We start from the raw sequence: 22,217 nt of genomic DNA, 5'->3' as shown, positions 1-22,217 counted from the left end.
TTCCGTGTGACCAATGTCGGACGTACAGTCAATAATTATCAAATAATATTTTGCGGCAACAACAGATTCTAAAATTTTCTTTTTTATCACATTGTGCGGAGATGTTTATTATTTCATTTTGAATATCTTTTCCAAGATAATGCACATATGTATCTTTATCTTTTATTCTTCGAAGTTGTTCATTCATTATTGGATCAAACTTGGCTAGAAATTTGACAAATTTCAAAAAATTTCCGTTTCCATGCGAAAACAATGTCTCATTTGTTCCTCGAAATGATAAATTTTGAATAGGTAACGTCTGAACTAAAGCAAAGAGTCGTTCTAATACTTGCACCCAATGTTTCTCATTTCTAATAATTAGCAAGTTCTCTTCATCAGTGGTTTTTCTTTTATTTGAATTTCTAATTCTTTCCACTTATGGTAATTTTCAACGTGTTTTTGACTTTTTTCATGTGCAGCTAAAATAGAAGCATTTTTTCAGTCCCTCAATCCAGAATCAACAAGGTTAATCTGTCATTGATCAAATAATAAACAGCAGAAGCAAAATGCAGAATCCATGGATTTTGGATACAATAACCACAGACGCTGCATCGTCTCGCCGTTAAATAGTCTTAGAGTATAACGAGTCATTGAAAATCTATTGTTATCTTTTGGAAAATCTAAATTATGAATCTGTTCGGGTCCATCTTCAACTAATAGTTGACGTAATTGATTGATATTGGAAAATTTTACAGGACACCAAGTTGCTGGATCATTATAATTAAATTTGTAAAATCAAATCCTTTTATGATTGGATCTGTAGAACAACCAGCTTCAGAATCAACAATGCTCATATGATCTGTAGATTTCTCCTTCGATGTTTTAATCCAATTTTTGCTATCTGTAGAATTATCCAATGAATAATCTTGAAGAGTTTCTTCTTGTATGTGATTACGATCTTCTCTGCAGAGATATTTTAAAAATGTACCTTCTTGTTTTTTCAATCTTTCTTCCTTTTCTGCTTTACGTTTGCAATATTGAAAACCTGATTTCTTTTTATCCATTTTCTAAATCCAGTAAATGAAAATTTATAAATAAAAATAAACTTAATTATAAAAAACATGGACTTTAAACTATTCAGTAATTCACAAATAAATGTTTATACATTTACTTAATGAAGTATTTATCAATTATATATACCTTATAACATAACTATATAACTTATCTATCATGCTATAATCTAATAATTCAACAATATCGTTTTCTATGAACATAATTGACAAATTTCTCAAATGCATCTGACGTAACGAATTGTGTAAATATTTTTAACGCGTTTAAGTACAGAAAATGAGCGTTCACCGCTAGCATTACAAACAGGCAGTGTCCAGGGCTGCATTTATACTTTTGGAGGCCCGAGGTGCAACATCATTATGAGGCCTCAAAAATAAGCACTTTTTTTTAGTTTATTGATTTTCATAACTAATTTTAATAACACAATACAACATTGGTATACATATATTTGCATTTTAAAAAACGTAAAAAATAAATCAGTTCAAATTTAAATTTAAAAAAATCAATAACTAAAAGTTTGTTTTTCTGGCTTTGGTTTTAGCAAACATATCTAAAATGATATCATAATTAATTGAGTCTATTACATCTGAATCAATGCATGATAACGACAGGTCACTTGTTTTATATTGGTGCAAGTTGCTTCTTAAATAATTTTTTATTCATTTCAACGCTGAAAATGAGTGTTCAGCACTTGCATTTGAAATAGGCATCGTCAAAAATATTTTTAAAATTGTTGCTATGTTTGGAAAAGTAGACCTTAACCCATCGTTTATAAATTTCTACATATTTTTAATTGAAGAATTTTCTTCCTTCATCATTATTAAAAATAGCTAACTTCATCAGTAAATTTTTCTGGATGAACATCAGTCCCATAAGTTTGTAAAATTTTATTAATAGTAGTCTTGTACTTGTCTTGATCTATATCTTTCTTCAAAAAAAAAAAAAAAAAAAAAAAGCCAAACATATCTAATCTGCCGAAATAGCTTTTTGTTCTTTCCTTAATTTCCAAAATTAGCTTATCACAAATGACATTAAAAGTGTTCACAGCGAAATTTTCTTTCCCATGTAACATAATCTCATTGTTAGATTGTGAAACTTCGTCGCTCTTTTTTTTTCCCCTTTTCTAACTCTTTCCTTTTCATCTTTAAATTCTGTCTCATTTAATAATAAATTTGCTTCTTCATTTACAGCAGCAAAACTATTTCTTATATCTAAAATAAAACCAACTAAAGACTATAACAAATTATTAGCTAAAAACAAATCCATATCGGGATCTTGTAGAGATTTACTAGTAGCATCAATTTGTTGTGAACTTTTGTCCCATACAACTATTAAAATTGCTGTTTCTGGTTTCTCAAAATGTTCAGCCAATGATGAGCTCTCTAATTTAGAAATAGGTTTTTCATGAGGAGAAATGTAATGCGTCTAATTTCTTTATATCTACGTTTATTTCCAAATATATCCAAAATCTTTCTGTGAAAGATTTCAATTGCAGTGTTGATTGTGGATTTTGAGAATGTTGATTTTGTTTGACAAGTTTCGTTGACAAGCATCATAGTTGCTACAAAAATTCTGAATACCAAAAAAATATTAAAAGGTATGGTAATAATTTAGTATAAGGATAAAAGTTTTTTTTTTTTAAAAAAGAAAAGAAAAGAATTTAAATGCAATCCAATTAAGCTTGCTAATCAAGGTAAAAATAGGAACTTCATCAACTCTAAAGTTCAGATATTCTCACTAAAAATAAAAATTTTGAATTTGCGGTAATAAAAATTGTAGCAAAAATCATTATATTTATAGAATTACAACATAGATCTAAATATAAATATAAAATGTTTCAGTTTGCAGTAACATGCATAGTATGCCTCTCTGGTTGACAGAATGGTTAATATATCTGCTTTCCAACCACACAACTTTAGGTGAAAGGTAAATTTTGTCGCCTAACGTGAGACCACCTTACTTACTGGAAGCATGGGATTCACAGATCCATAGAAAGCATATAATATATATATATATATATAACTCCAGATTTGATTCTTTTAAGTTGCAGTAATAAGCGTAATAATTCCAGCTTTAGTTAAAACGTAGAGACAATGAATAGTAACGATAACTTGCTATGCTTGTTGACATCTACTTTTTACTCGACATTTTATCCTAAAATAACTAGAATCTTGATGCACAAAAAATGAACTGAAAAATCATTTAATTTATAAATAATAATAAACTTGAAAATCAAATGCTCTGTTTATGTGATATAGAAACTGCTCTTACCCAACTAATTAATACAAATAGCAGCAGCACAAAAAAACCTCTGTTGTCTCAGGAACGTGTTTCAAAATGATCGTAAGTTCAGTACTCAGCTATCTGTTCTTTCTTAACAGGATTCTGGGAAATCACAGGGTGAAATATTCTTAAGAATGTTATGGATTAAACTGACCATATATTTAATCTCTGGATTAAACTGCTGAGTCACTCAATGGTTAGTCAATACAAGTCAAACATTTACTAAGAGTAAATTTCCAGAAAAGGAGATTGGAATTTAGTAATATTGATAAGAACAATAGACCAGGTGGTTCAGAAGCAAAAACCATCTGTGACAAAATGAAACTAGTTTATTTAATTAAAATCACAAAAATACAACCAATTTATTCAATATATATTTATAGAGTTCATAATTAAAGGGACTCTAATAATAATAATAGATTTCTACAGATGTGTCTCATCTTGTTTTAGTATTATCAAAATTATCAAGTTATTTTGAAGCATTATAAATTTTGCTATTTTATTATGCTGCTAATATTTCATCAAATGCAGCACTTTTTACAACAAAACTGGCTAAGTTATATTGAATATATCTGTTCGAATATACTCAAAATCCCTTTGACCTAATAAAAATGTAGAAAGCTGATGAAACTTCATCAGCATTCTATCTGTTAAAATGCAATTACCCCCTCCTTTGTTAACGGATTATTGTCTTTATGCTCACTGTATTACTTTGAATTTCTTTACTGTCTTACGATATTTGACCCTTTTTTGCTGCACAATTTATTTATTGTCTCTTCCCAAATAAAACGAATTTCGCATGTGCGAAAATAATCAAAATGTTTATTTGCATTGGAAATATTATGTCAAATATTTATATTTTTTAAATAACATTTATTGAAATAAATATGACATTTTGCTTTCTTTTCTTGAAAATAAAATTATATGGGTCGCACATTTCAATTTTAGAACGCTTTTTTTTTAATGAACAACAATGATGTTAAACATTACTCAGAGTTTCCGATTGCAAGTCTTTTTAATATCAAAAATTTATATCCAATGGTATTTTATCAGAGATTCTTCACCTTTTTCTTTTACTTAAAACTGCAGCAGTACAATTACTTTGGAAAAATAATGAATTCAAACAAAAAGAAAGTGCACATATGTTATCTAGCAGTATTTTTTTCATGTGTGTGTTTGGGGGGGGGGTGATAATTTTGGGCGGGAATTAGCAATTAAAGGCGAATTAATTCCGTTATGAAAATTTTGGAAATAAAATTTCATTTTGACGCATGCACCTACACATGTTTCAAAGAATAAAGTGTAGAAAATATCGCTACTTCAAAACTGCTGCATAATACCGAAAATATGTATATAACAGTTGACTTCATAACTGCCGTTTATTTCGATTTGTAGGGAGTGATTGGAGGAAACCAAGAAAGTTGAAATGCAAAAACCTACAGATTAAATTTATAAATTATGCATTACATGATAATATGATTCAAGATTTTACATATGATTCTCTATAAAGCAATATTTTAAAGTGCAAACCTTCACGCAATCTGTGAACTAACCTTCGAACTAAGATTATGAATAAAAAAGAAAACTTAATTAGGAACAGATGGAGGCATTATTCATTTTTAGATTCGGATTTTCATGAATTTATAAAATAATTGTTTGAAAAAAATAATTATCTTCAATCAAATTCTGAGAGAATTTTAAAATGTATTGGTGATTAAAATAATTAGCCAAAAAATTGATAATGACATTGCTCTTCCAAAGTAATACAATATGAAGTGAAGAAACTATGAAAGGATTTCTTATTTTGTGCTCGCATTAAAAACTGTAATTATACGATAAAAACAAGCAGCAAAATGAATATAACTCATAGGTATTTAGTCTGATATAACTTAGATTCCGGTTACCGAGCAAACGGCAAGCAACTGAGTTTCTTGCTGTAGGCAACTGAACATAGCTACTACATATGCCAAGTAATCTAGTTAAGTGTTCTTTTCAGCGTGAAGGTTATTGCCCCCTTCTAATGGACATGACTGTCAAACTACACTTCTTATCCATGTTCTTTCAGCAGGTGGACAGAATATTATCCAGGTTTGCTGGACGTGTATATATTTCCAGTAAAGAAATGGTATGCTTACATATATGAATTTTATGGAATACAGGAGTTCCTGTTAGTTTTATATGTAGCAAAATCTGGTGCCCCAAAGTCTTGGCACCCATAGGCGATTGCCTAGGTTCGCCTAATGATAAAACCGCCCCTGATAGATTGTAATATTTCCAGTTTGCATAATTTTCCGCATTAAATGAGTGCTCATTATCTCATGCTCATACTGTTAACCTATTTAATTCATCCTACATTACCTTGATTAACTACTACACCTTGGTTTTGCATCATTAGCAAACAACTGAGTATTCTCCTTCAAATCATTCCCTGTATCATTTATGTACAAATTAAATAATCAAGCAGAGAGCCTTGTGGCACACCACTTGTCACCTACTTTCTCCTGGATTCTACTCCTCCTTATGCATCTTTTTGGTATCTGTACACCAGCCATCTTCATATCCATATCACCAGTTTCATATCCATTTCCAATTTGCATAACATAGTTCTATGTGGCGTTGTGTTAGATGTCTTTGCAAAATACATTGCTTGGAAAGAAGTTAATGGACATCCCCATGGGCAAGGATCATTGTGGCATGTAACGAGTCACGTGCTTGTAGCCAGTATAAATTGAAGGAATATGATGCCCTCAAGTCATTGCAACTGTGACCATGTGAAATGACTGCGAGAAGAGAACTGATGGTGTTTGAAAGAGACGTGTTGCAGGCTTATCTGCTTGGCAAATTATTGACGAATTGGGCCATTCCAGGTCAACAATCAGTGATACCATGCTGAGATGGAAGTGCAGGGAATCAACTGCAAGTACCACCCGCAGTAATGACTAACCACACTTACCAAACATGACCATCGGGTACTACGAAGGATAATATGTAAACTGCCATTCATCGGCCAACACTTTGAATGTGGACATCGACTGGAGCATGAATCAGCACAAAAACATTCAGAACCAAGGCTCACAGCATGGATTTCCATGGTGAGATTGCAATATGCAAGCCCCACAGTACTTCAACCAACATGCAGTGTTGTCTTCAGTGGTGCATGTAGCATGTACAGTGGGATGTGGAACTTTGGAAAGACTGTGTTATGGAGTGACAAATCACACTACAACCTCTACAGAGCAGATGGACAGGTGTGGGTATGGTGGATGCCCAGTGAATATCTCTTACCACAGTGTGTAACCCCAACTATGAAATTTGGAGGGGGATGTGTGATGGTTTGGCCTCAGACCTCTGTTTGTGGTGCACCAAATATTGAACTCTGAGAAGTATCTGAACATTCTGGACAATGCAACCCTTCTTACGTTGTGACGTTTCTACAGTACTGACCATTGTCTCTTTCAGCAAGACAATGCACCTTGTCATAAGACTGCTGCTGTAACTGCATGGTTTGTGGATATGCATGTCACCACACTTGACTGGCCTTGACAGAGCCCTGATTTAAATAATTAAAACCAATTATTTAATATTAGGTATTTTTTAAACATTTTAATTATCTTTCACCTGCACTCTAAACATACACCCCTTTATCCTCAAACCCCATCCTGAAAGAACTTGTTTGAAGAATTTTTGTGTTGTTCTGAAGGATTCTTTTAGCTAGTAGAAGCTCGGTGTTCTGCAAGACCAGATTTCTTAGCCTAGAGAAAACTACTGATGTGATTCATATTTTTTGATTGTGCGATACTTGCAGCATGACCGATTGGGCAAAAATAAAGATTTTAGAAACATGGAATCTGGTATTATATTATTATTATATAGGAAAGAACTTGACATGTCAGCATCCAGGAATGCGTTAGCAGAGCTAATCTCAGGTGGTATGGTCACTTAAACAGAATGGGCGAAGAAAGATTAGCAAAACAAGTGTTCTCTGCCAGGTTGGCAGGAAAACGACCCAGAGGAAGACCAAGATATAGGTGGATTGATACGGTACAATGTGCCTTAGACGATAGAAATATAAGATCTGATAATGTTGGAATCTTGACAAGTAACAGACTGATTTGGAGGAAAATTGTAGATAGGAAGTTAGTAATGATGTAATTTTTTTCATGTAGTAGTATCATATCCTGTACACCCCTTGAGGGTACTTGGCAGGAATTTGATGATGATGGAATCTGGTATACTTCCAGATGACCTGGAGAGGAGGTTAATCTTTAATAGAAGGCAGGATAGAAGAAATCTTGTTTACTGGTGTGTGAAAGTTGTTTGTAAATCAGTTATAATTTGAGATGCATATGAATGCAAATGACTTTGATATAAGAAATAGAAATTCTTTATGCTCATCTGATAATTATTTTATACATAAAATATCAAGATTTCTGTCTAAACTTCTCTGTCCTCTCACTGGCCACTCAACTTCTTCAATAAAAAAAATTCCATGGAATTTAATACAAGAATAAAAGACGTTGAACTGGCAGATACAGACATGTTAGTATGCTTTGTTGCATTCTCTCTCTTCACTAATATCCCTCACAAAGAGACTAGAAATTCTAATCCAAAAATTTCCATCATACATAGTTGGAATTATTCAAATTTGCAATCAGGCTACTTCACATGGAAAGATAAAATATATAAACAAAAGGAAGGAACAGCAATGGGCTCATCCTTATCACCTAATCTAGCCAACTTTTTTATTTCTTGAACACCTGGAAGAAAGACAGAGCCCTAACTCTCTGCATTTCTACAAAAATCAACACTCTACATCCTCATATCATGTTCACACTAGAATAAGAATCTGATGATTCTTATTCTAGTGTGAACATGAATAAGAATTCCTTCCTTGATGTACACATCCAACATAAGCAAGAGGGATCCATTTCCACTTCTATCTACCATAAACCAACTTTTTCAGGTTGTTATATCCACAACACATCAGCTCATCATCCATCGCAAAAATATGGCATCATAAAATCTTTAGTATCCAGAGCACACAAGATTTGTTCTTCTGAAAAATCTCTGAAACAGGAATTGGAAATTTTCAAAGTAACAGCTTTACTAAATGGATATAATCCAATAATAACCCCATAAAAATCAACCACTCTCTTATAAATCAATCCAGACAAGAAGCCCTCGTGGACTCTTATACCATATATTAAAGACATCTCTGAATGTGTAACAAAAATTGTGAAAAAATATCAACTCATTGCTACCTATAAACCCATCAACCAAATTTGCAATCAAACCTCATAAATCTCTGGCCTTGCACAACATGGAATTGAAAATGCTAACCATAGGATCCAATGGAATAATGCTAAGCTGCTACATGTATCTATATATAAACTTGAACATTTATATAAAGAAAGTGCTGAAGACTTAATAGACCTAATCTTAATCAAAATGACTGTCTCACTATTCCAAAAGTTTGGAAAATTGTTATCCTCAATTGTATTAAATAAATTTAGCTGTTATATTTTAATTTAATTAGTTTTAATTTCAGCCCATTAGTTTTAAGCCATGAATACACGACTGTATATGTAGAGGGATTCCAATCTAAGAATGCACGCTACTGTATTTTAATTCAATTCCTATTGTTGCTTGAAAATTGTATTGATGATGTCTTATGATACATAAAATGAAATATTTACATAATAAAAAGTTATTTATTGGGACATACTTGTTGCTTTGTAGTTCAAGAAACATCAGTTTTTCCTTTTACTGTATTTTACCTCTTTTCTTTTTTTTAGCAACTCTGATGTATGTATGTAAGATTTTTGTGCAAATAAACAACTTTCTGATATGTGTTCTTCATTTTATAGTGACTAAATCACTAACAACTATCTTATAAAATTGTCTAATACATTAAACAGAATGTTGCATTATCAGTATTGTTTGAAGTTATCATTTATGTATAGCAATGGAGATTTCAGTGTATGGTTTTTTAATTCAGATTTTTGATAGAGTAAAAAAGGAGCAACCCAACACAGTTGGCAAATTGATACCTATTCATGGAGACCTAACCCTTCCTGGTCTAGGTATTAGCCAGTCAGATGTTACTTTATTAACAAACAGTGTGTCTGTAGTTTTCCATTCTGCTGCCACAGTGAAGTTTGATGAACCATTAAAGTAAGTATTCCATTTTAAGAATATCAATAATTTGTTATTTTTTTATGTGATTCCCACATATGAAAGGTTGTAAGCCTGCAATATTTTACTACTGTGTGTGTGTGGTGGGGAACATCTGTAGAATTGACATTATTTTTAGAAATATTACTGGAAATGATATCTTTAGAAAATTTTTATATCTTTGAAAATTTAAACCATCATTGGTTCTTCTTGTTCCAAGGGACAAGGAGTGAACAGATTAATAGTATGGTGTGATGTTGGACCATTCTTCTTTGAAAAAACAGGATGCAAAGAATGCCTGAAAATGTTTGGTGTTGAACTAGTACCAGAAATTGATTTAATTGGGGAACAACCTAAATGGGTTCATGCAAGGCCGAGCTCTTTCACATTATGCAATTGGAGTGAGTCATTGGCTCGATGTTTTCTCATTGATGTATTGGGAGGAGAGGACCGGTAGAGTGGACACCACAATCATCTGACCTTAACTTGCTGAACTTTGCATTTTGGAGATTCCTGAAGGAACAGGTTTATGCTGCAAAAATCCATGAACAGAAGAAAATTACTGAAGCTTGTGCTGCTGTCATTCCTAGTGTGCCAAGAAGATTCCAAACAAGCATGGTACATCGGCTGAGAAAATGTATGGAGCACATATTGTAAATGAGAGTAAGCATAAATGAGACTGCAAAAAGTCTGTGGAACTAATTGTTCCAGACTTTTCAAACATCCTAGATAACAAATTAGTGAAAAGTTCCAACCAAAGCCTCATAGGTGAAATTTTACATGAAACTCACTCCAATGATTGTAGTCATTGGCTATATCGAGTCTACTATATATATATTTTGTTGAGGTGAAAAGGTCTAAAATTAAAAAAGATTTATTATTAGTATTTCATGAACAAATTTAATATGTTCAGACTTGATGGCTAATTTCAAGGTTTCTCTTACATATGTAGAAAGACAGAATACAAAGTATCAGTAGTATTTTCACCACGTAATAATCAGCGAATGTAATAAAATCTAAATATAACAGTAGCAACATGAGCAGAAGCTACCTGACATGGATTCACAGTTCAGTTGCTAATCCACTGAGCATGCTCCTTCCACTCACCTTTTAATCCAGCTCAGTTCTCTGAAACAGCCTTCTCTATCAATTTTCCAAAGATTTAAAATCCCCTCCAGCTCTTCAAAAAAGAATATTGACATATTTCTTCTCTTAATTCCTACCCATATATTGTATCAATTTGCTAAGTGTTCTGAAACCTCTTTTTTCTTCTTCTTTTTTTTTTTTTTGGAAGGGGGGGGGGGACAGAATAAATTAGTTTAAAAAGGCCTCAACTTGACAAATAAGTACTTTAGTAGAAAAAAAAAATTTTTTTTCATCCCTTTTAACCAAATAAGCCTGGTTGGATTACGTATCCACTTTTCAACTAGTTATAGATTTGAATTGCACTGCTGTCACGAAATTGGCAGAATGCATATTGATGGTAAATAAATTTCATTGCTGATGTGAAAGCATCACCATAGCTTATTAGAAGTCCTGAAGTGGTTTAAAAAAGTTCAGTGTTTTTTGATCTATGTGAGAGTTTTTGGATTAGTCCACCCACAGTGGACTAATCCAAAAGTAAATAAATTTCATTGCTGATGTGAAAGCATCACCATAGCTTATTAGAAGTCCTGAAGTGGTTTAAAAAAGTTCAGTGTTTTTTGATCTATGCGAGAGTTTTTGGATTAGTCCACCCACAGTGCTAATGTGCCATAAGTTTACAACCTTTAATGGGTGAGATTTGCATAAAAATAAATAAATAAATAAAATAAAATAAATGAATACATAAATAAAATTTCTGTTAAATATATGATAAATTTATTAAATATAATATTGAAAATAAAAAATATTCAAAATCAATGGTTAACATCTAATGATATGTATGTTTTCATTCATGAAATGAAATATCAGCATGTAAATTTGTTCCTTGCAACAAATCTCCCATCCAAAATCATAACTTTGATATGTATCCTCAAGGATTGTGCAGAATACAGTGATAGTATTACAAAATTAAGTTTACATTAATACTAGATTCCTGTTAACATTTTCTTTCCAAATGAAGCTGTCATTTTTCAGGTCTTCAATATTGTCACACCTATTCATATGACATAAGACACTGCTAGCTGTATCATTCCACCTAGATATTGGTTATTCTATGGATCTTTTTACCTGTCCTCTTGGTATTAAACACCTGTTTTGTTAAACCTCCTTCTCTTTTAATATGATTCTGCAATTGATTCCATCTGTGTATTTTTATTTTTCTTAAAAAAAAAAAAACTAGTTTGTCTCTAGTCCTTGATCAACTGTTTCATTTTTATAATGCTAGCTTAGTGCTTGGGCTATTTTATTATTATTAACACTAGACCTCCAAAAAGTCTAAAGACCTTATTGCCGGAGGTAAATACTGTTACATACAAAGTTCATCAAACCGTGTTTTAAACTTTAAATATCTCTTTATTTCTACAAGTTAAGGTCCTTCGCATCATTGCCATAATCTCATATCATGTCTTCACAACTTGTGCATTGTGACCTCTGAATTTCAGATATTTGTTCACAACCACTCCAAGGTCTCTTATCTCCTCAACTTCCTCCCAAACTTCATTCAATCTATCTGCATCCATCACAATATCAGGCAAAGCATTCCAATGACCAACCACACTCCATGAAAAGAACCTACTCTTTGTCCTTGCCCACACCACACAACTTTCAGGTATATTCCCTTGTTCTACTCCCTTCCCTTTCCCCATTCCATGAGAAATTTCTTCCACATAGACTTGGTAACAACCCTTTACGAACTTAAAAATCTCAATCATATCCCCTCTCTTCCTCCTATTCATATGACTTTTCAAACTGCATTCCCTCAATCCGTCCACATCCCAAAGATTGGTTTGACTTAGTTAGTTTTTTCTAGATCCTTTCCAACATATCCTCGTCACCATAAAAATCAGGAGACCAAATTTATGCACAATAATGCATATGAGGCCTGATCAATTTTATAAGTTAAGGTCCTTCACATCATCACCATAATTTAATGTGATGTCTTCACAACTTTGGCAATGTGACCTCTGAATTGCAGATCTTTGTTCACCACACTCCAAGGTCTCTTATCTCCTCAACTTCCTCCCAAATTTCCTTTCCAATTATATACTTTGCATCCCATTGTTGGCTATCAAATTTCAGAACCTTTCACTTGGCAACATTGAATTCACTGTTCCATATTGTTGCCCACTCATACAATCTGTTCAAGTCCTCCTGTAAGGCCACAATGTCTATTGATTCATCACTCTCCCAGTTTTGCATCACCTGCAAACAGTTGTATATCACTAGTTAAACCTATCTCAATATCATTAATATACAAATTAAATATGCAGCACACCAGTAATAACTTTCCTCTTTCATGTTTATGTCCCCCTCCCCATACACAACTTGCTGATACTTATCTGATAGCCATTCACCTATCCAATTCCATCTGCTTCAGTTTAGTGACCAACTTGTGCTGTGTCAATCTATCAAAAGCCTTTGCAAAATCTAAGTATACCACTGTACATGCATCTCCCTTGTCCAATACATTTATCACCTTGTTATGGTGCATAAACAAGTAGGTAAAACATGACCTCCCTTTAACAAACCCATGCTAACAAGCACAAAGAATACTACTCTTATAACCCACTTTTGTGTCCTATCTCTCACCAACCTCTCCAGTACCTTAACTACAACTCCAGATATAGAGATTGGCCTATAATTTGTTGTCTTTAGCCTTCTCACGATCTTTGTCTTCCTTCCACTTCTTTGGGACTTTATAAGACGCTAGGTTAAACAGGTAGGCCAAGGCTGATGCTTACTCCTTGGAACATTTCCTCAAGATGTGATATATCATTCTATTGCCTTATTGACATATAGCTTACTTAACACTAAGTCTTTCTCTCATTTCATTCTCTACACTTGAGCTTCTAATTTCACACTGAGGATGAAACACCCCAATGAACTGCTCACTGAACACCTCAGTTGTGATCTCTGCAGCAGTCACCAATCTCCAACTTTCCTTCATTAACAGCATGTTATCATTCTTCCCTCTACTTGCCATATATTGGAAAAACTCACAAGGATTTTTCTTACCCTGATTTGCTAATTTCTGCTCATATTGCACTTTTGTCATCATTAACAACTGAGTCACTCTCCTATCCTGCTCATTGTACTCTTCACACAACTGATTATTATCATTATTTATCTTGTGCTGCCTCCAAAGTGCCTTCCAGATTTCATGCTTAATTCCCTTGTTCATCCATTTTACATCTACCTTATTCAGCCTTTTGACCTTTGGAATACATTCATACTTATAGGAGGACATTGATACTATTATGTATTTCTTTGTTAGTTCCTGTGCATAATTTATTTCCTTACTGCTCAACCCATCATTCCATGCTATAACTCCAAGCTGGCTCCTAAGCTTGTCATAGTCACCAGCCTTGTACATATATATCTTTTCCTCACTGAAGTTTTCATATGACTAGCCACAACCCATATGATCATGCTCACCAGCTGGAGGGAAGTACAAAACCTAACTCACAATTACATCCTCTGATGAAATGATCGAGCCCCTGTAGCTCATTCGGTATAGACGAAGCCCTTTGGTCAGAAAGACCTGGGTTTGATTCCTGTCAGCAAGGTGAGGAACCTCTATCTGGTATCTTTCGATTAAAAGTGACTTAGCCAGTCTCAAATGGAGGTAGGGTTTTTTTTCATCTCCCAAAACAGGCAAACCGGCACCATGAACACACACATCTACAGACATAGGATGCACCGGGAGGCATAGGGCTAACCACCTTATCCTCATTGTGGTTGCAGTTACAAGAAATACGTCCCTTGACACTGTAAAGGTAGAAGAAGAAGGATTAAGAAAGAAAGAAAGAAATGATCAGATCCAAAATTCTCAATCCTTGCATGCCCTCTTTTATATTCTCCTGAGAAGTTGTCTCTCAAGAACTGGAGAAATTCATTTTCCTTATTCCCAAATGCTGTCTCTTCATTCCAATCTATACTACCATAATTAAATCATCCATAATAATCACCCTTTCCTTGTTCACTAACTGAAGTTGTTTATACATTTTTTCATCATAGCAGCACTCCTCCCTTCATGTCCTTTCTGTCATAGTGAAAATCACCGTATCCTTCCATGACTTATTTTTAATGCAATTAGCAACACCAAACGAACTATTTTATAAAAAGATGTTTTATTAACTTCTTATATTTCGCTGAATTTCAATCAGAGCACAACACAGCATGTATACGCAGCATGTACCTATGTTCCTTATATATGCTGTGGTGTGCTCCAGTAATGCTGATTTTAAATTCAACAAAATATAAGTAGTTAATAAAACATCTTTTTATAAAATAGTCCATTTGGTGTTGTTAATACCGTTTAAAAAAATAAGTCATGAATAACTGTCAACACCTAAGCTTATATATTAGACTATATCCTTCCATTTCTGTTGCCATTGAGATATCATATTCCTTATTTCTGATACTCCTTGACATTTGCATAAATGTCAAGGACTATCAGACTTTTTGTTTTATTTGCATAGATGTCAAGGAGTATCAGACACAGCAGCTCACTTTTAGGTCTATAACCAGTCCTACCCAAGACACTTGTAAGTTGTGATTTACCCACAACACCTGTCCTTGCCCAATCACCTTAATTTCTCTCTTATTCAACTATCTATCCACCCATTACAACTTTGCTTGCTACATTTATCTGTTTTCATATTTTATTTGCCATCTTCGTTATAAACTGTGGCTGTAGTTGAAATAGTTTACTTTTTCTATAGGTTCTCAGTTGAGAATGCAGTTTTCTGTATTCATTCATAATTTCATGCATTCCATTTAGTTGACTAAGGATTGTTTTTTTCACCAATTGGCTTTCCTCTTCCAGTTATACAGATCCTGCAGACAGAGATGCTGAAATATTTGCCATCACTAATGACCTTACACAAATTGTTCAAAAACCAACCAGAATACCAGATAACCCGAACTACTCCCCAAATACCCTAGATCTCTTCCTTACTAATGATCCCTCCAAATATGCAGTGAATGTAGTGAGCCCTGCCCCCTGGGTAATTCTGACCACAACCTAGTGCTCATCTCCTCCCCCATGCAACAATGCTTACACAGTCACTCCCACACAAGAGTAGTTTGCATTATAACAGTGCCAAATGGGACAGTCTCTGAGACTACTATGCTTCAATGAATGGAAATTGCCAACCAGTTTCACTAGCTACTGTCTAGCATTATCAAGGCTGTACTGGTGCAAATACAAATGCACCAAATTACATGAATACAGAAGCGTTAGTGCATGTTAGGCCATTACATTTGATAATTCACGTTTGGAAGTGCACATGCGTTAGTCAGAATGCAGTACATGACCATGTGTTGTGTGTGGTTTTTCACGTATTGTAGTTCTGTAAAGCTGAGCGAGTTAATGAAATTTTTCCATATGTCTTTAAGAATGGCACCTTGATTTCTATTTAAATTACTGCCTGTACGTAGCACCACTGCTGATTCTCTGAAAGTTCTGTGTCTGTAGTCATCCTCAATGTAAGGCATCGAACTGTTTTTCCAGTCTATAACGTGATTGGATGTCGCAAAATGGTGAGCTAAACCTAATGTGATAATTCTGTTGTGATTTACTTCTCCCACATGTTCTTTCTGTCTTATTTCAAGACTTTGAGAGGTCTGTCCAATATACGATAGGCCACACGTACTCTTCCAGAGGCCACAGCCAATGCTATCAGATTCAATACTACGATTATTCTTGCTTTGGCAAAACCACCAGTACCTAACACCACTCCATATGATAAAAGCAATTTACGGAACAACAAATATATAATCACAAAAGTGGACAAAGGTAATTCAATAGTCATTCTAAACTCGAAAGATTACTTCAATAAGATCAACTTGTTACTATTGGACAGTACCACTTACCAAGTCTTAGATAAGAATCCCATCATGAGTAATCATCTGGAGACAAACGCTCTTATCCGAAACATGACCAGTTGGTCGGAGGAACTAAAAAGACAACTTAAATCCTCACACCCCATTACTCCACGCCTTTATGGCACACTGAAGATTCACAAAGCAAACATATCGCTACATCCAATTGCAGATGGAAGATCCTCAATTACCTACCTACCCACTAGCTAAGCATCTTGCAAATTTAACGAAAGGACACATCAGACAAACAGTTGAAAAAATTAAGACAGTCACAATTTCACAAGCTGACATTATGGCAAGTCTAGATGTTGTGTCCCTTTTCATCAACGTACCGATCGATGAGGTAGTCAACATTCTAAACGATCTCTTCCCTCAGGACATCACCCATTTTTTCCTTTATTGCCTGAAATCAATTTCTTCGTAGTAAATAACATCGTATACAAACAATCGGAAGGCCTAGCCATGGGTAGCCCCTTGTCACCACCATGCGCAGACCTATTTATGGAAAAACTTGAAAAAGATATTTTTTTCAACATTTCACCTATACCTTCGATATGGTGGAGATATGTCAATGACGTGTCATCATATGGAAGGATACTATGGAAAACCTAGTGTTTCTTAATAAAATCAACACATTACTGTTGTTACTTAAGTATAAAGAGCTAATAAGCTTCATTTCGGCAATGAAAACATTACTTAAATTAAGGGGATATTAAATCCCACATAGTTTTAAAACCGAATAAGAAACTCAAAGATAGGAATCAGAGAGTTTCTTGCCGAATATAGTAAAACTATAAAGTATCGGCGACACTAGCGTTAGCCAATGCAAGTGACCCTAGTACGTAGTACAATACTGGGAGACTCGTTGCAAAGGTGGGGGGAAGTTCAGATCGCTATTCTTAGGTATTTTCCATAATGTAAAACGCATTTCCTAGGAAATGTATGCTGTTATTACATTATGGAGGGAGGTCACTACCCAGACCGGTTTCAGCCTTTTTTGAGGCTTCATCAGTGAGTAGCTAGACCTAATAAAGTGTATAGCGAAAAGAACTTATATACTCTGCGAACGAGTTTTCCAAACAGGTGCAACCATTAAGTTACTTAAGTATAAAGAGCTAATAAGCTTCATTTCAACAATGAAAACATTACTCAAATTATCATCATCATCATCATCATCAAACTCCCGCCATGCACCCTCAAGGGGTGTACAGGATATGACAGTACTACATGAAAAAATTACATCATTACTAACTTCCTATCTACAATTTTCCTCCAAATCAGTCTGTCACCCGTCAAGACTCCAACACTATCAGATCTTACACTTCTATCGTCCAAGGCACTTTGTACCGTATCAATCCACCTATATCCCGGTCCTCCTCCTGGTCGCTTTCCTGCCAACCTGGCAGAGAACACCTGTTTTGCTAATCCTTCCTCTCCCATTCTATTTAAGTGACCACACCATCCGAGATCAGCTCTGCTAAGGCACTCCTGGATGCTGACAATGTCAAGTTCTTCCCTAATATCCTCATTTTTAATATGATATTGCCATTGATGCCATCTGTTCACGCCTCTAATCTTTCTCGGGACTCTCATATCTGCGGTCTCTAGTCTTTGGTCAAGTGTTTTACCTCCGACCCAGCTCTCAGATCCACAAGTCAAAATTGGCTTGAACACAGTCTTGTATACAGCTAATTTAGTGTTCCGACCAATTTCTCTCTTATTCCATATGAATCCATTCAATTGACTTCCCACGACACCAGCTTTGCTGATTCTGTTGTCTATTTCTATATCCAGTTTACCATCTTCAGTAAAAACTGTGCCTAAGTAGCTGAAATGCTTTACTTGTCCCACAGGCTCTCCATTCACAACACAGTTGACATCTTCAATGATTCTGCCTATTTTCATTGTCTTTGCCTTTTTATTGCTGACCTTCATACCATATCTATTACAACAGCTATTCAATTCAGTCAGAGAATCTTGCAGACTTGTAGCGGATTTATTTAGAAGTATAACATCATCCGCATAAAGCAAAGAGCTGACATTAACATCTCCAATCTTGATATCAGGTTCAATACCACATTCCTTCATAATGTGGTCCATACAGATAATGAATAACAGAGGGGACAATGCACATCCCCGTCTCACACCAGATTTAACATTAAACCATCTTCCTGTACTTCCTTCAATTCTAACTGCTGACTCACAACTCAAACAAAGACTAAGTATTGCTTGATATAATGCCCCATTGACACCATATAACTGCAGCGTATTGAATAGCTTCTCTCTTGGCACCCTGTCACATGCCTTTTCCAAATCGACAAAACTTAAATACAGATCTTTGTTATATTCCCATGCTTTCTCGACCATTTGTCGTAAAGTGAAGATCTGATCCTGACAGCCTCTATTTGGCCTGAATCCAGCCTGTTCCTCACCAAGCCCCTCCTCCACAATTCCTCTCAACCGTTTCTCAAGTATACTTGCATAGATCTTGCCAGGAACACTCAGTAGGGAAATACCTCTGCAATTCTCACATTCAGCCCCATTTCCCCCTTTATACATGGGCACTATGAGAGCTCCACTCCAATCATCGGGAATTCGTCCCTCTGTCCAGGCTTTCTGAACTATGCAGTGCAGCCACTGTAAGACTCTTATACCACCACACTTCAGCATTTCTGGTCGAACATCATCTACTCCTGCTGCCTTTCCACATTTCAAGCCTTTGATGGCTTTTTCTACTTCAAGTATGGATATGTATTCCTGACTGCATGCCTGGTCAGTGTTTTTTATCACTGTGCTGTCATCACTGCTTGTTTCATTTAGCAGTTTTTCAAAGTAACCACTCCATACTTCAAGGATATCCCCCTCTCCCGCTTTCATTTCACCTTTATCATCTCTAATTCCCTTTACAGCACTCTTTCCTCCATTCCCAAGCTTCTTCAACAACCTCCAGAACATTTTGCCACCTTCCTGATATTCATTTTCCATATTCTTGCCAAAGTCCTCCCATGACTTTTGCTTAGCTAGCCCCACACACTGTTCAGCTTTCTTACACTTGTCTCTGTATTCTGTAAGAGTAAAAGCTGACTTATTTGCCAGGAACCTTTGATATGCTTTCCTCTTTTCCCTCACTGCCTCTTTAACTTCCTGTGTCCACCAGGGAGTTCTGATTTTTTTTATCCTTGCACACAACCTCACCACATGCCTCTCTGGCAGAATCAATCAATGTTTCCTTCAGAGCTCGCCACTGAATCTCCAAGGTTTGATTTCTGTTCTCAAACTCTTTCATTTTCTTTTCAATAATATTTCTGTACTTTAGTCTACAGTTCACATCCGAGAGCCGCTCAACTTTCATTCGCTTTAAAACTTTCTTACATGTTATTCTTTTCAATATGAAATTCAATTTTATCCTGCTCAAGACCAAATAGTGATCACTTCCAATTTCAAATCCTCTGTACACTCCGGTGTCCCTGCACCAGGTAGAAAACATCACTATCAACAATAATATAGTCAATGAGACCCTTCTCATTCCCAGCCTCTTCTCTCCATATGAATCCGTGCACACTTCTATGTTGGAACATGGTGCCAGTAATAACCAGTCCATGTCCTGAGCAGAAATCCAACAGATACCTGCCACTATTACTAGCTTTGCTCCTTTCTCCAAATCCTCCCAAAACATTTTCGCACGTCTCACAATCACTTCCCACTCTACCATTTAGATCCCCAACAAGGACCAACTTTTCCTTTTTCATTGTGTCAGTTGCCTTTTCCAAAGCCTCAAAAAACTCCTCCACCTCAGTAGAACCCTCTGTGGGACCATAGGCACAAATAAGTCTCATTGTCCAGTTCCCCATTCTCATATTTGCCCACATTACTCTACTTGAGACTGACTGCCATTCAAGAAGATTAGCCTCGTATTTTGTGTTGAATACCATGGCTACTCCCTCTTTTCCTTGATGGTCATTGCCTGAATATAACATTTTGTACTTATTGCTGAGAAAGATCTCACCAGTTTTGGTCTTTTTTGTTTCAGTCACCCCTATTATGTCGATCTGGTACTTATCAAATTCCTCAGCCAGCTCCATCTCTCTGCCATTCAGGCTTCTTACGTTGATAGTACCGATCTTTAACTCTGGTGATGTTGAGTTGGGGTTTGTTTTCAGATTTGTTCCAGTAGCTGACTTTTCGCTGTTCGCCCTGGTTCCCTGGCGAAAACAACGGGGGCCTTGTTTAACCGGGCGACGCCCCCAGCCGGCATGAAATTTTGTCATGTCGTACCATCATTTTTTATTTTGGTTTAACCAATAAGAATACAATTTGGTCGGCTAAATCCCAAATTGCTAGCCCATCCTCGTTCGTTCAGTATCAAAGTAGATACCCAACAGGGTGCACCACGAGAAGGTGAGGATTGGACATTAGGTCAGAAGCCCTGGTCGGTTCTCCGCATTCCTTTAAAGGCTATGTGGAGGTCTCCTCTCAGTTATACAGCTTTGACCCTTAAGCACCCCCTTACTCAAATTAAGGGGATATTAAATCCCACATAGTTTTAAAACCGAATAAGAAACTCAAAGATAGGAATCAGAGAGTTTCTTGCCGAATATAGTAAAACTATGAAGTATCGGCGACACTAGCGTTAGCCAATGCAAGTGACCCTAGTACGTAGTACAATACCGGGAGACTCGTTGCAAAGGTGGGGGGAAGTTAGGGAAAGGTAGGGTCACTTGCATTGGCTAACGCTAGTGTCGCCGATACTTCATAGTTTTACTATATTCGGCAAGAAACTCTCTGATTCCTATCTTTGAGTTTCTTATTCGGTTTTAAAACTATGTGGGATTTAATATCCCCTTAATTTAAGTAACATTACTGTTGTGTCCCATTTTTCTTATTCTATTCTATTAACTTTCTTATACTTTATATCCTGTCGGCTTCACCATTTATGTTGTGACCTATTCTTCTTATTCTATTCTATTAACTTTCTTATACTTTATATCATACTGGCTGCACCATTTATGTTGTGTCCCATTTTACGCTTTTTACTTCTATGTTCTTCTATTATCTACGCACGAGATATCTCCAAAATTCTACTAATACTTAAATTATTTCTCCCCTTAGTACCCCTAATATTTGTATTTATACTGCGCCTTTTGGGATATTTAGTTTAAGATATTATATACAAAAACAAGGAGAAAGAACTCGAATATGTCTGAAAGTGTACCTATGTTGCAGTCGGGACACTTTATCTCGTATCTTAACATTAATTTCCCGCGTCATTAGGTTCGTATTTTTCAAGTGGTGCATTGGACAGCAATTTCAGACAACTCTTTTATCATTGAACAAAGGTTTATTAAATTCCTTGACATGGTACAAATCAATTCTTTGTGATTTCTCAATTTAATGCTAAACTAAATACTTACAAACTAACATTAGCTTATTACAAGTAATTAGGCTATGATCCTATAATGAGTATTACGATCATGCCGCCATAACAATTCAACACATAAATTCACTTGACATGGACAAATAAGATTAATTCACACTATTTAGCTATTCAAACTTAGGTAGATTAACTAAACCATATACTGCACTAATACACAACTGGAATTACGATCATGCTGCCATACACATTCAACACGTAAATTCATTTGACATGGACAAATAAGATTAATTCACACTATTTAACTATT

General features: G+C 35.2%; 1 protein-coding gene across 4 annotated transcripts in view; it reads left to right on the top strand.

Annotated features, from left to right (window-relative positions):
- The window catches only part of LOC150105891 (putative fatty acyl-CoA reductase CG5065), a 337,145-nt gene that overhangs the window by 203,577 nt on the left and 111,351 nt on the right, over window positions 1-22,217 (top strand). For all 4 annotated transcript variants that reach the window (XM_090394385.1, XM_090394387.1, XM_090394386.1 and 1 more), the window contains one exon: window positions 9,332-9,507. In XM_090394385.1, the coding sequence (XP_090250511.1) occupies window positions 9,332-9,507 (176 nt within the window). The remainder of the gene's footprint in view (window positions 1-9,331; window positions 9,508-22,217) is intronic.

The sequence above is a fragment of the Typopeltis vanoorti genome, chromosome 6 (assembly GCF_054136105.1).
Source record: "Typopeltis vanoorti isolate ZY-2024b chromosome 6, IOZ_Tvanoo_1.0, whole genome shotgun sequence".
Taxonomy (NCBI): Eukaryota; Metazoa; Arthropoda; class Arachnida; order Uropygi; family Thelyphonidae; genus Typopeltis; species Typopeltis vanoorti.
Note: the sequence above shows the minus strand (reverse complement) of the source record. Positions and strands in the feature narration are given on the sequence as shown.